Source organism: Coturnix japonica, chromosome 1 (assembly GCF_001577835.2).
Source record: "Coturnix japonica isolate 7356 chromosome 1, Coturnix japonica 2.1, whole genome shotgun sequence".
Classification (NCBI taxonomy): domain Eukaryota; kingdom Metazoa; phylum Chordata; class Aves; order Galliformes; family Phasianidae; genus Coturnix; species Coturnix japonica.
This window is the reverse complement of record NC_029516.1, coordinates 6,761,909-6,776,731: the sequence shown is the minus strand read 5'-3', so window position 1 is coordinate 6,776,731 and position 14,823 is coordinate 6,761,909. Positions and strand designations below refer to the sequence as shown.

General features: G+C 42.4%; 1 protein-coding gene across 1 annotated transcript in view; it reads right to left on the bottom strand.

Annotated features, from left to right (window-relative positions):
* Positions 1-14,823, bottom strand: part of KIAA1324L (KIAA1324 like) — an 83,984-nt gene that overhangs the window by 23,785 nt on the left and 45,376 nt on the right. Inside the window, exons 3-8 of the mRNA XM_015875491.2 lie at positions 6,475-6,670; positions 5,286-5,433; positions 3,580-3,666; positions 1,833-1,938; positions 1,002-1,154; positions 344-432 (exon numbers count right to left, since the gene is read on the bottom strand). Of these exons, the coding sequence (XP_015730977.1) occupies positions 344-432; positions 1,002-1,154; positions 1,833-1,938; positions 3,580-3,666; positions 5,286-5,433; positions 6,475-6,670 (779 nt within the window). The remainder of the gene's footprint in view (positions 1-343; positions 433-1,001; positions 1,155-1,832; positions 1,939-3,579; positions 3,667-5,285; positions 5,434-6,474; positions 6,671-14,823) is intronic.

The following is a 14,823-nucleotide window of genomic DNA, read 5'->3' as shown; positions in this document are numbered from 1 at the left end:
GGACACCACTTCAGCCCATGCTCCAAACTTCAGTTTTATGAGCACATAGGCAGCACCAGGGACCTAGTCAGACTGATCACAAAAGTAAGGAGCTTAGCATTTCATTACATCAGATCTTTCAAGCAGACATGAGATAAGCAAATTACTACAGAAGGATAAAACTGAACTGGACACTGATGGAGAAAGCAGATAAAGGGCATGCCGGCAGCCTCAGAGAGATTTAGTTCTGGAAGCAAAATTGGGATAGCAATTGGGTAAGAGATTCCTAGAAAATCTTGTTTTCAAATCTGCACATCACAGAAAGCTCAACGAGATTATAAATAATATCAGGCTTTTTACTTACTTTTCCTTCCTTATCGCACGGGGTGTGGATCTGGAAAAAGTCTTTGTTTGTGCATGGAGGACGCTCTATACACGCACTGGATCCCTCTTCTAAATAGAAAAATAGTCTTATAGCAGGTGCTATGGTTGGTAACTGATTCTTCAACAACTTTCTTACAAGACAATCGCATGAAAGAAAACTGAAGACATTTTGACAGCGAAAAATGGATTTTGCTCATGTTTCATGATCAGCAGCTAACCACTGCTGGGAAGACTTAAGATGTATCATATCATCCAGCCACAAAGGCAGGAATGGGCCAGGAGATAATTTGGGGATGGGGTTCCTAGAAACACAAGCCTGAAGGCAGTGATGAAGCCAATACAGGAACCATCCACCAGTAACATAAGTTACCACGAGAGGGCACAGCACACCGTCAGAAAGTGGGCTCCCCGAGAGATGGAAAAAGATCTCCATCCTTTCATGTTAACACTTGTTGCTTTGGCCAAGACTGTAGCCTGTTATGTACACAAGTGTTCTCTGCAGCTTTTGGGAAGCTCCACCTTCATTTCCATTCTTCAGATCAACTGGAGACTAAATTTTGTTGTTGGATAATTCTCACATCTGTATAGAAAAACACAACTTGGATATTCACTCTCTCAATCCCATCTGATTTATATACCTGCATAATAGATTTCTTCTTTACACTTGGTGCACTCTTTAGCTCCTTTCTCGGAATAAGTATTTCTTGGACACTCTTGGCAGCCAGATGAACCTGGTTTGTCACTGTAAGTACCGGGCTTGCATGGGAAGCATTCAGATGTATACGCGACACCTGTAAGGTAATTTGCAGATGAAACAAAATACAGAGAGGTGTGCTCTACCAACTACTAACAAGCTGTGTATCTGGGAAAACAAGCCATTACACAGTTTAAAAATCACAGGCTTTAAGCACTCTAAAAATGTTGGTTGTGCTGAATCTTGATCAGTCTTTGCTCAGTGCAAGTTTGATGCATGTAAGAATCTTACGGAGTATTCCAAGCTTGATCACCCTTAGAGAAAGGCACCAAAGAGCAATTCTAGATTAAATGAATTAATTAAGCAGTAATTTAACTACCGTTGTTATTATAAAAGTGTCAGTCTATTTTTCACTGTTTCCCTCCCTTCACTGTTGAGAGGCTCACCAATAAGCACAGTCTTTTTTATTATAGAAAATCTCTTTGCTCCTTCCCTCTCTTTCTTGTAACAGAAAACCACCTTGCTCCTTTCCTCTCTCTGCTTGCCAAGCTAGTCGTCTCCAGTAGATGGCCTCATGTACCAGCTAAATTCATTTTTCAGCCTTTTCCCTGACAGTCAAGTTTTGAAGTTCTGTTTCTGTGCGTTGAAATAAGAGGAAGAAGACAAAGGGGCTAAAAAAGCCACTTCGGTGTTGACGGCACACCAGTAGAAATAGCACTTGTTAAGCACCATGACAAAAGAGTAAGATAATACCTAAGAGGCAAATATCTCTTACCTTCAATTGTGATGTTTTTCACCAGAACTGGTTTTACCACTTTGGATCCCATGAGAATCCCTGTTGTTCTCCAGTATAGTATATTACTACCTGATTTCAAGGTTACCTGCAATAATATGCATGACAGTTAGTTTGTATCCCCTCACCAAGAAACATCTTATTTCTCTCTTCTGTTGCTCCGTTTTTGTGCACCCAAGCAGCAACTCAGGCTTTTCCTAAGCTGCTGAATGAGACAAGAAGAAACAGAGAGACAATTAGGCCAGTGCTGTGGAAACATCTTTGAAAAGTGCTAAAGTGGGTGTAATAAGAAAGCTGCTCAACACTCCAGTTTTATGGAAAAACACCAACAGCTGCTTCTGACCATGCTGTAAATAGAACTGGGAAAAGTTACCTACACCTCACCCAAGAAAAGGGTCTGGGATACTGAGATTTAAAGCAGTGCAGTGCAGTCCTGGCAGGACCACAAATCTTTCACTCAGGATAAAGAGTCCAAAAACTCAGCAAAGGGAGACACAGCACACTGTATCCCCCACTTCCCAGGCAACCTCAGTCCAGGGGAGAGCTGGGTTACCACAGCCGAAGCTGGACCACATGAGCCAAACACCATGCTGTGTGGTACAGAGATGTTGAGATGCAACAGACCTGGCATGCTGAAAGGAAAGGCTGCAGTGAGTGGAAGAATGGGACCAGAGAAGCTGGCAGGATTTGCAGCACCAACTCAAGGGAGCCAGAACAGCCATCTCACCTGGCTCATGTCTACATTTCAGCTGGGCATTCAAGACACCCTCATAGTCAGTGGAGGCATGTGCACTTTCCAGACAACAAGCCCAAATGGCATCATCTCCCATTCAGATGCAGTCTGCATCTTCTGGTTCATTTAAGCCAATGCCCTGGCCCTGGATCCACTTCTCAGTCTGTACACTTACCCCCTCTGACCCAGCTCTCTCACCTCCAAACATGACTCACGGGAGGCTTGCACCTGAGATACAAGGTGCTGCCAACTAGAGCTGGCTCAGGAACACAGTTTATCCTCCAGGAAGATAAGCAGACAACAGAAAACAGAGTGGGGTGTTCTCCATGCCAATAAAAAGCCTTCTTGTTCTGGCATCCTGTCATCTACACTGGGCCTTTGCTGTCATAGCTCTGGGAATTGGGGTAAGAGGGTCTACTGAAAATCAGTCATCAGTATGAGCTAATGAATCTGCACATGGTCTGTGCACCAAGCAAGCTCAGCTGGCTGGGCCACAGGCCAAGGAAAAGGCTGATGTTCCCAATGTGGGTATACATGTTTGCTACAGGAGCCACTTCGGTGCTGCCAGCTTGCTTTTTAGCAGGGTAAGTTGGAAAGCACAAGCTGGCTGCATGCACTTGAGAACAAAACACCAGCCCCGCCTGCCTGCACATCACACACTATGCCCATGGCTGCATGGCAGGGTCTCATGAGCAAACAAATGTTGTAGAAGATTTCAATTACCATCGTGTCAAGTCACCATGGCATGTGGATTTGCACAAATCTGTTTAGCCTTATAAAATTGCACTTGATTAAGGGAAATCAATAGAAATTCTTGCATGTCTATCATTTGCTTTGGGATCAGCCACTTAGAGATCACAGTGGCTTTGTCTACAGTAGCAGGCAAATGGTGCTTCTTCATATGTATTTACAGGATCTGATTCTTCCTTATTCAGAGGAAATTACAGTCATTGATAAATACAAAATATATATATTTTAGAATGAATTTTTACTTACAGAATGAGAGCCCCATTCCCCATTGTCTGTCAGCTTCACCCATTTGTCTGCTGTGGACTCCATCTCTTTGCACTGGTCATTCTGTATCTGTTAATTAAAAGCACAAGATCAGTGATCACAATCAGGTACGTCTCTCAGTCAGCTTAATGATTGCTGGCTGGGAATGATAAGATTGAGCTTTGTTCCTGTTGCCTACATATTTAGGACAGCAGCTACCTTATTTATGGGGGTCGGGGGTAACTTTCAAAAGTTTTTATCAGCCTCCACTGACAGCATTACTGATGCAGATGAAAAAAAGAAAGGGCAGGAAGAGCCATGTTCTCTCACTGTCTCGTCAGATTTGGATGCTGATCATCTTGTCTTGGCTGCTTCTGCCTTCTCCCAAGCCCTACAAGTCCCAGTTCTCTCAAATCCAGTGGCTGTGGGCCCCCAAATCCTGTCAGGATTTCAGCAGGGATTGGCATGTGGCCTAAAAGCTTTCCACTCTTTTCATAGCTATCTTCTCTAAAGAAAAGGAACTAAGTCCCTTTTAGGCAATATTCAGCCTTTCTTCCATCAGGGAGAAAGGTCATTTCAGGTGAACATCAGTAGATCTGAGGTCAAGATTCTTACTCAAAGTTGCTTCACATCTTGCCTGAAGTAAGTCATATAACTCCATATCTTGACACTTAATTCTCATCTAGACCCACAGCACTGAAGCAAAATGGGGAGAAGCACTTTCCTAATGGAAGGCAGAGATCTAATTATTTTACAGTCTCAGCCTCAGCATCTTTGTGCCTGACTTCCTATATGGAAATTGGAGATAGTACAATATCTTTTCACAAGAATCAAAGTGCTTTATTATGTAAAAAGGCCTGGGAAGGCAAGGCTGTAGAAGCACTGAGCATTTAACAAGAAGTATCCACACTTGCATCCCATATCTGAGGATATCTTTTTGTTTACCCTCAGACCAACAGTGCAAGAACCTGGCTGCTCCTAATCTACCCATCAACCAGTTTGTATTTGTGCTTGTTACTGCCCTGACCCAGGTGCAGAACATTGTACTTGGCTTTGAGGTTTGCAAAGGCCCACCTCTCAAGCCAGCCAAAGTCACTCTGGATGGTGTACCTTCCCTGCATTCCATCCCATCCATTAAATATATTTCTGCAAAAAAATAAACAAGAACTTTTAGAGGAGTTAAAATATGGTTTCCCTGAAATACTGGGGATCACCAGACATTATCTACTATTTCTGTAAAAGGCTGCAGCTTCACTGAGAAGAAAATGACAAATGTGAGGACGTGAATCAGTGGGACATGGTCAAAAGTAACAAAACGCCAATTTCAAACCTAGCACTCAGAGAACCAATACATTTGTTCCTTTGTGGAGGCAGATCAGTCAGCCATTAACGCAACTGGATCTAGCATTCATGATCTTGTTACATTCATCTGACAACAGAATGAAGAAGGGTAGACTGGGGCAACTGCACTGCACAGCTCAGGGCTGTGAACCCCGTGGCTTCCCAGACCCCAACCAGTCCATCTACATGGGAAGAGCAGGATGCCTTTCCCATGCAGGTCCCATCATATCATTTTAATTAATTTGGAACCAGTGTGGTGGAAGCCCAGCCAGGCTGTTGGTATTTCAGACCTATGCAAAAGCTGGTTTTGCTGCTCTTTTCTGGATTGAAATTTTGCAAGGTTGGGTTCATCATAAAAAAGGCCTTACGAAAAATTCAAAGAAGATGTTGTTGTCAATATATTGATATTCAAAGAAGACAGAACCGGACTTCTTCAGGTGCACGGCATAGATGAGAGAAACTGTACAATCATCCCTGTTTGACTCGATGTAATTCCCTCGTGGTGTCCATGAAGAGCTGATAAGTACAAACAAAACAAGCCACAGCTCAGATCATAGGCACCAAGGAGACTTTTCTTACAATACAGTACAAAAATGTACTAATGCAACAAAGAACCCCAAATCCCACAGTAGCTAAGTGCAGTGGATTTATAGCTTTATTACTGGGGAGCATTTTATTTTTCACTTTAAAATAATATTTATCATTAAAACTGCATATGGGGACAGATATGGTGCTAGAAATTTAGGATCCAATCTATACAGGAAAGGTTTGTTAACAACAGGTCCAACACACTTTCAGTCATATTCAGAAACAGCCTTCTGCAGCCACTGTGGGTCTCTAAATAGGCAGCAAAAGTACCTTTTAGCCACATTTACTACACCATAACCTTGGAGCTTTCCAGCTACAAATAAGCACAGCTCCAGGCTGGTCTTAGGCTCACGATCTGCTGATGAGTCCAAGGAGACCATGATTACAGCAAAGAAATGGCTAAAAATTTTGCTTCTCAGTCAGTCTTGCTTGACATTACTGGGGCTGTTTGCCCTCTTGGAGAGTTCAGGTAAATCATTAAGCTGACTTAGTGCGGCTGAGAGGGACAAGGTAACAACAACAGGGCTTTGCAGCGCCTGAAGAATTCCCTGTACCTATCCCTCCCACTATATTGTGTGGTTTTATATAAATTTTCAGTTCAGATAGACAAATAATTTCCCTGTATGTTTATGGAGCTGACCTTTCCCTGATGGCATTGCTTTTGCCAAATCCCAAATCTTAAGGACTCTCAGTACTGTTCCCAAGAGAACACCTTGGAAAGGCCACACTTCACTAGTGGACCAACCATTTACTACAACATAAATGGCATTTAAAGCATTCTCAAAATTCAAACAAGACAAAATCCTATCTCTCACCAGATGTACCTACACCATACCTGTGCCCAAGGTAGGACCCCTCTTCCAAATGCACACTAAGTGCTGAGAAAAGACCTGCAGCACATGGGCCAGGAGCATTTTAAGCACAGGCTCGTCACTGCTGCATAACCCAGACACACACAGAACTTCTTACTTGTTGCAGCTGTTGGCTTTATTCTCAACTGAGCCCACTGCTGTGTCCATGAACGTCGCCACATTGGAAAATCCTGCTGGCAGCTCATCCCACTCATCAAACTTGATCCCACTGCCCAGCGAGTAGGTCCCCTCAGCACATTTGCTGCACACCTGGTTCTTCATCTCCAAGTACTCGCCAGAGGCACAGGAGAAAGCTAGGGAGACAATCATTTTCAACATATTAATGAAAAAATCCCAATGAATTTCCATTAATTCTTTGCCACTTAATTAATTAAGAGTGAACTGATTGGAACCAAATGGGAATGTCCCGATCTTAGGAACACAGTGGGTGAACCCTCAACAAAGGCTATAAAATGCTGGTGCTCTCTTGTGTCTACTTCTTTACCGGTATGGTGGCTCTGGAACCAAATCTCAGATGATGGCTGCTGATTCACAGCTTGTCTCCACTGGCAAAACAAGATTTAGAAATGAAATCTCTAGCCACAAACTGTTCTCAAAAGCAATTTGTGAAAGTGAAAGCTTGTAATAGAGTTTTTCTCGCTCTCACTCACTTACTTGCTACACCTTGAACTCAATTAAAATTACTGGCACCTGAGAGACAGAGCAGACTTGTATTGCCCACCTTTAAGGAAGAGTCCCATTGAGCTATGGGAACACTATAATTCTAGGCTGTAACACTATAAATCTAGGCTGAGAGCTGAACACCTAATACACAACACTCTACACTTCTCATGGACTGCCAACAAACCCTCAGACATCTTGACTGATCATAGAATCGTTAAGGCTGGAAAAGGGCAGTAGGATCACCTAGTCCAATCATCAACCTATTTCCACCAACCATGCCCACTAAACCATGTCACTCAATCCAACATCTACCCTTTTCTTGAAAATCTCCATGGATAGGACTCCATCACCTCCCTGGGCAGCCTGTTCCAATGCCTCACCACTCTTTCTGAGAAGATATCCAAACTGAACCACCCCTAGTGCAACTTAAAGCCATTCTATAGACCAGTCAAGACCACATCTAAGAAAAGAGGTTGACTGTAGCGCTATTAGGATGCTGAGAAAATACATACTGGTTACCAGTACAGCAAACAGAGTAGTTAAATATATGTAACTAGGGAAAGAATAATTTAGAAAACATGTTCACAAAGTGATAATCCCACTCTCTTCCAGCCCTGCACTGCATCACATCCTCTCTGAGACTGAATGCCCTGGATGGAAACCAAATGAGCACTTTATGCAGCATTTATCTCTTGTGTTGCTGGAAGGTTTATAAACTCAACTCTGCCAGTCTAGCCAAAGTAGGACTCAGAGCATATCACACAACTCAGCCCAAGAAATGCTGGGAACTCTTACTGAATGTTTCATGTGGCTACATCGTGTAGTGGCAGACATTCCATAAACTCACTTTAAGAGACATAGACTCACACTCTGAGAAGCTGTAGGACTGCTAGCTGAAATGGTGAAAACTGGCCCAAAACAACTGATACCAGCTGAAGCTGAAGCATATGTGGTTTTATGGATGTGCTGACGTTTATCTAACTGCAGAAAAACTTGTTTGATTGTTAAGTACTTTGATAAAGATCTGTCTGCGTAACAGCAATTTCCACCCATACGCAACATCCAGCTCAGGCTCCCATTTCTGAGCTGGCTCCCAGTGCATTTCTTTGTCTAATTACCCTTGACAGTCAACACTGGAATGCAGATAAAAGGTCCGTTTTGATCGAAAGCTCTGCCAAAGGGTCATTATCTTTTCTTGGTCATATTGACATGCTCTCAATCTCAACTAGTGCAAGTCAAGTCAACAAACCTGTTCCCCTAACCCATCAATCATGAGTGACAAACCACGAAGGAAAGTGGACAGAGCCAGCAGAGCTGGTGCTGGGATGTACGCATTCTGAAGGAGCCCAGAGAAAAGCAGCAAGCACTTTCCTATGTGTCTGCCTGAAGTGAGACCGCCTACTGTACAGCATTTTACATGCGCAATGGTGTCCCTGCTTACTGTCTAAAACAGTGGACAGTAAGTTGAACTGAATGAAGATCTTTTAACTCCTTGCAGCCTGATCATTAATAGAGAGAGAAAAAAAAGTGTTCGAGAATTCAAACTGGCTGCTGCAGACTACACTGTCATCCACTGCTCACCTCCCATGTGAGAGATGAACCTTCTTAGGTGGGAAATTACCTTCTTTCTATTTTCTAAGCATCACATTTAAAAGGCTGCAGTGCTTCCTGTCAAAACACATACATCTGCAAGCAAACTCGCTCTGAGCATGCCAGCTGCTTGCCAGGTTCAATTTGGGGCTGAACGTGGCTAATAGCAACAAGAACCACTTTTGACATTGGAACAGATGCAACATTTGGTCCCGTTCCAGGTGGTCGGTAGCAGGGGGATGGGGAGGAAAGACGGCATGTGCCAAGCAGTGTGATGTTCTCTTCTACAGCTTGCTCTTATAGCAAGCAGGGAGACCAACAGCTGTCTCAGCAACATCAATTCAGAAGTCTGTCCCAGTTGGAGGAGGGCACTCTGTACCCGTGCCAAGAGGGATCCCAGAGAGTAGATGTGACTCATAGAATGGCTTCAATGAATCAGAAACGATGGTGGGAACATTAAATATCATAGTTTGTGCCAGGTAGGTCCCGTGAATGCTCACATAGGAACAGAAAGCACACCATACACAACTTTGTCAGGCCTTATTGAACCAATATGATGCTGAAAGTGACAATCAATGATTGTGGAAAAGCTGATCAGCTGATCATCAAATGAAAAACTTCCTCCTAATATCTCACCTAAACCTCCTCTGTCTCAGTTTAAAACCATTCCCCTTAGTCCTATCACTATCCACCTTTGTAAACACCCATTCCCCCTCCTGTTTAAACATTCCCTTCAAGTACTGGAAGGCCACAACGAGGTCTCCTGGGAGCCTTCTCTTCTCCAAGCTAAACAAGCCCAGTTCCCTCAACCTTTCCTCATAGGAGAGGTGCTCCAGCCCTCTGATCATCTTAGTGGCCCTCCTCTGGACCCGCTCCAAGAGCTCCACGTCCTTCCTGTACTGAAGGTCCCAGGCTTGGACGCAGTACTCCAGATGGGGCCTTACAAGGGCTGAGTAGAGGGGGACTATCACCTCCCTCTCCCTGCTATTAATGCCCTTTCAAATATCAGCTTGGGTACAACACACCTACTGACAAAGCAATGCACACTGGGAAAACCAGATTTGATCCATTGCCTCTCTACTAAAAAAACAAAAACAAAACCAAAAAAAAAGTGAAAGGTTTTGTTGTGAGTTGCACAGGGAACCAGCCTCAGTCACAAAGGGTGCTGTAATGTACTGCTAGGTAGACACATGCATCCACATACATCCATACATGCATGCAATAAAGCTGACACAGACTCACTTCATGAAAAATTAAAGAGAGCTACAGTGCTAACAGTCACCAAAACCATTGTGTAAGTCTTGGCAAACAGACCTCACTCCATTCTTTAAAAGGATTACAAGTCACCAAATAAAGGTGACCGCGTGGATATATAATAGACTTCAGCGTTCCAGAACAATTAACTAAGTTTGAAATGTCATTCTGAAAAAAAATAAAATTAAAAAAAAAAGGTAGCACCACACAATGCCAGCAAAGCACAGCTTAAATGGATTAAGAAATGCGTGAGAAACTGATCTCAAACAGAGCTTTCAGTGAGAGATCACCGCCAAGCAGGGAGGATGGAAGCAGTTCTGCCTGCCATGGCACTAAGTCACGTTTTTATCAGTGTTCTGCAGATTAGTGTTCTGTATTAAAACTGGTTTACGAGAAACTGAGTGGTAAGCCTGGGTCTGCTGGATCCCAAGCCAACTCCAAGTCAAGGAGCCAAAGCACTACTTGCAAAAGGCAAAAATGTGTCCCAGAGAGCAGAAATCTGAAGGCTGGAGTGGACACACCATTTATCAGGAGCTTCCACTTTGTGCAAAAAGGTGCTAATGAGGTCTGCAGATAGGTATAGTTAGAGGTGGAAGTAACATGTAGAATGAAACTTGTGTATCAGAGGCAAAAGGGTTGTTCCAATACTAAATACAGTCCCGCTTCTGCATTTTTAATGGGGGAGGCGGGGGAAGGAAAAGAAAAAGCAAACAAACAAAACTTCAAATGCTTTCAAAATTTGGGATAATGTCTTGCAGTGAGAGATATAAAGTGTTTAGTCTGTTCAGTTTACCAAAAGAAGATTAGAGTCAATTTGATAAGCGTATAGATAACTCTAGAGGGAGAAGACATAGGACCCCAACAGACTCTCTAATCAATCAGAGGACTACATAAGAAGAGCTACCTTCTGGAAGTTAAAGCCAGACAAATTCAAACTCCAAACAGAATGCACATTTTTAATAGCAAGAATAACATATCACTATAACAATCTGGCATGATATGTGATGGACCCTCTGTCTCTCAAGTTTATACCATAAATGGACATCATAAGGAAGAAAAACTCACCCCAAATTATCAGCCACATCACTGATATAACAGGATGCACTTTAATGACCTGCAAGGTCAAACTACTGAAATTAATTAATCCCCCTCCTCTTAAGCTCTGTGAGACAAGAGTGATGGTATTGTACCCCCTCCTGGGACATGCCATGAACATAGGGAATGCTGAGTTGGGAGCCCATCCCCCTGTATATTTGCTTCCAAGGAGCACATGCGATACATCGTTTTTTCAGATCTGACAGAACATTAGAATCATTTTGCAGACATGGAAATGATTCCCGGGAGGGCAAAAAAAAACCATAAGCAGGCTTGCCTCACTTGCTCTTTGACTGCAAGGCTCCAGGGTCATGTTCTGCATTGTAGTACAGCTGTGGCCCTCCCAGTGATTTCAATGGTCTAAGTCAAATTTGTTCATCATGTTTCTGTTCTAGTGAGTGATCCTAACAATTTCACATTGCTCAGTCTTTTCATGCTAGTCACTGAACAGAGCTGGACTAACAAGAGTAGATGCTCACATATATACCGCTCCTTCTGAGGTTGAAACCTACCTCTTATGTCAAGTATCTCTCAGATACTGTTATCCTGTAAGAGGCATATTTGGGATTTCATTGGAAGATAAATCAAAGCTGTTTCAATAGCCAATATCCTCCAACCCCAAATCTGCAACATACTCAACTGCTTCCCTCCCTTATGCAGCCCTGTATCATGCCTTCCTTCAGCAAGCTTGACATCCCACACCACTTGGGCCCAGTAATTCCCTCTCCATTGGCCTTCTCAGCAGACATTCTCCTTCAGACATTTTTCAGTTGTGATGCTTAAAATTATTTCAACTATTCTGAGTGAAGGCTTACTCCCTTCGCTCACAGTACATTCCATTAAAAAAACAAAAACAACACAGGACGGGATTTTGTCTGATTATAACATTAGAAGAGGCAGCAGTGGAGCAATTCTACCTAAATCAGTGAAAGCACACACAAAAACAACTTCAAACTCTGGCTTTCCAGCTCTCTCCCTCCATTTGTTTGCTCTTCATTCAGAGCCCAAATCCCTGGGCTTGAGGTGCAATGCTGTCACCTTCTGCAGGCAGACTGAGCTCAGTTATCTTAGTCTCCCATAGGTAAAGGAAAAAACTGTAGCTGAGAAAAACAATATGAGGTTGGCAGCAGTTGTCCCTCCAAACAGCTGCTGGGTTCAACAGATGCATGCCACAAACCTAGAAGGGAAGACGTGACCAAGGAAAAGCAAACTGAGCCATCTGTTCAGTGCCACTTTAGGACACTGGAATCCACACACCATGGAACCAACACCCAACCACATTACAGGAGGAGTAGAAAAAAACAAAGAAAGGAACTCATTGCTTTATTATGTTTCCTATAATCTCAGCCAGCTTCAGACTGTCTTCTGTGAATAATTTATATGAGGCTTCCCCAATAGGCAGTGAATAATTGATGTTGGTTTTCTTCAGTCAATATATCCCAGTATGTTATCAGGAACCAGGCTGAATCTTAATTTAAGGAAAAACTCTGTCGAGCCTTCTTTGGACGTTAAATGTGATCACACTGAAAGTGGAGATAACCTGGAAAAGAGTAACTTCTGTGGAAGGGACGCTTCCTTTTCTTAGGAGTAAATATTTTTTCTTTTTATCCAAGAAATGACAAAATAAATCAATGTTCTCTCCAGTTGTTCTCTTTGATAGGAACAGTGTCACTTTCCCCATCTGGCTTGGCATATGAGAGAGTCTATGAACACTTTTATTTCATTGGATGGGTACTGTCAGTTGTGGTTTTGGAATTGGATTATTTAGCTAATTCATTAAGGAGTAGAACATAGAGAGAAAGAAGACCGTCATGTCTAAGAAGTTAGCAAATAGAGTTACTGTTAAAACAGTCACTCTAATCACTCAGCAGTGGAAAAGTTGGGGAACACAGGAGGAAATGTACCTGGAGGTGAGTAACTCTCCATTCCCTATTGGCTTATGCGACTGGGACTGTTTCAATTGCTCACCAACCAAAGCAGTTGGTGCAAATTGTTTCTAATGATGTTTGATATGTCTTCTGCAGTGGAGTATCAAACACAACCCAAGTGTTACAGGAAATTTATGTCCTTCTGGTCTACCAACTGGAGACCAGATAGGAAACACCAAGAAATCTCAACAGATCCTAAACAGCTATACTTGAGCAATTACATTGAGCTTGAGGCATCCAGGGCCTGGACTGCAATTGGGCCTCAATTACTGACTCACATGAAAATGTCTACACCAAGCTACTTCCATCCTATTCAGCTGATGTGTCAAAATGTTCAGTGTGATCACAGTTTATTCCTCACACACATTCTGTTTGCCTCTCATACCTCAACCATAGCAAATCTTAAGGTCTTCCTGGTTTCCTTCCAGTTAAAATAGAAATCAGATTCAGAAGATTATGTGCTTAACTTGCTGAATTTTATTGTGTACGAAAATAGAGCAAAGAAATCACCAGAAGATTCTAAGACCAGTCTTCCACTTGGAAGTCTCAGTACACACATCAACACACAGGTCTCAGTAACTCTTCCTTGGGAATTAAACTCTGTGAATTCAGTGCAAAGTCTTCAGACTTTTAAAACACTTATCTAAAAGGATCTTTGAAAAGTCAACAATGTGACTTCTTCCCCAGTGACGCTTTATTGCTCGTGCACAGAGGAAATTAGCTCTTTAACAGTGATGCTTGAAAAGAAATGAAAATACACATCTGTTAGAGGGCCTTGCTAAATCACAGCCTTTCAGTAGCGGCTCTCAAGCTGCCATGCACGCCACTGCAAACTCAACATCTTCACTTCATGACATCTTTGCATTAATTCCTTGCTGTTCATATCAGAGTCGGCTGTAGAGCCAGAATCATGAACTGTTTTCCTCTCTCACACATCTTTAACTGCTAGGTAGATCATAACAGGAAAAGGGACATATCTAAAGCATACAGAAAAATACCTAGATTCCCTTAATAATGCTCATAAATAATCCAGATTTTTGGCTTTTGGGTTTGAGAGAGCAACCTTCCATACACAAGGATGGACTCATATGTTGACAAGCAGCTTCATGAGGGCTGTTCAGCCGACAGCGGAGAAGAGAAGGTGTTAAAGTAAGTGATCTCAAACATGGAGGAACAAGAGAATTTCTGAATACTTCATTACCTCAAAATAGCACTTTCCTACAGCTCAGGATACCCAACAACATCTGTCACCACATATGAGTATATAAGTGCATATGTCAGATCCAAATGACACGGTTAAACACCAGCAGCCATTAATAGCTTGACCTCATTATTTCTTCCAAGGTGAATACCAAAAGCAGCAATATCTGAATGACATGAAAAATGAAGAAAAAAAAAATAAAAATAGAGCACCAAGGTTGATGAAGGCAAGATCTAGTGCTTTGAAGCCATGAGAAAAAATGAGAATAGATATATGCCTAGTCCTCAGAGCTATGCTGAAGTCACTATATTTGCTCTTCACAGCTGTAAAAAAAGACATCCCAGTCATTTCAAATACCTTTAATGAGACCAAAAACTAATCCTCAATTAATATCAAATAACCTCTCTGATGACTTGTAGGATTTACATATTTATTTGCTTCAAGAGGTCATAATTCTGGACTTCCTTAGGCCTTTTGAAAAGTAGGTATTATATTCATGTATTGAGACAAAAACTCTGTGGTGATAATTAATTTTTTGATTTTGTAATAAATGACTTTGACCTAACATAAATACATGTCACTAATAAATAGCATTATTCACATCTGGGGCACTGCTGTCCAGAGAAGCTGTGGATGCCCCATCCCTGGAGGCATTCAAGGCCAGTTTGGATGGAGTTCCTGGAAACTTGATGTGATGCGAGGTGTCCTTGCTCAT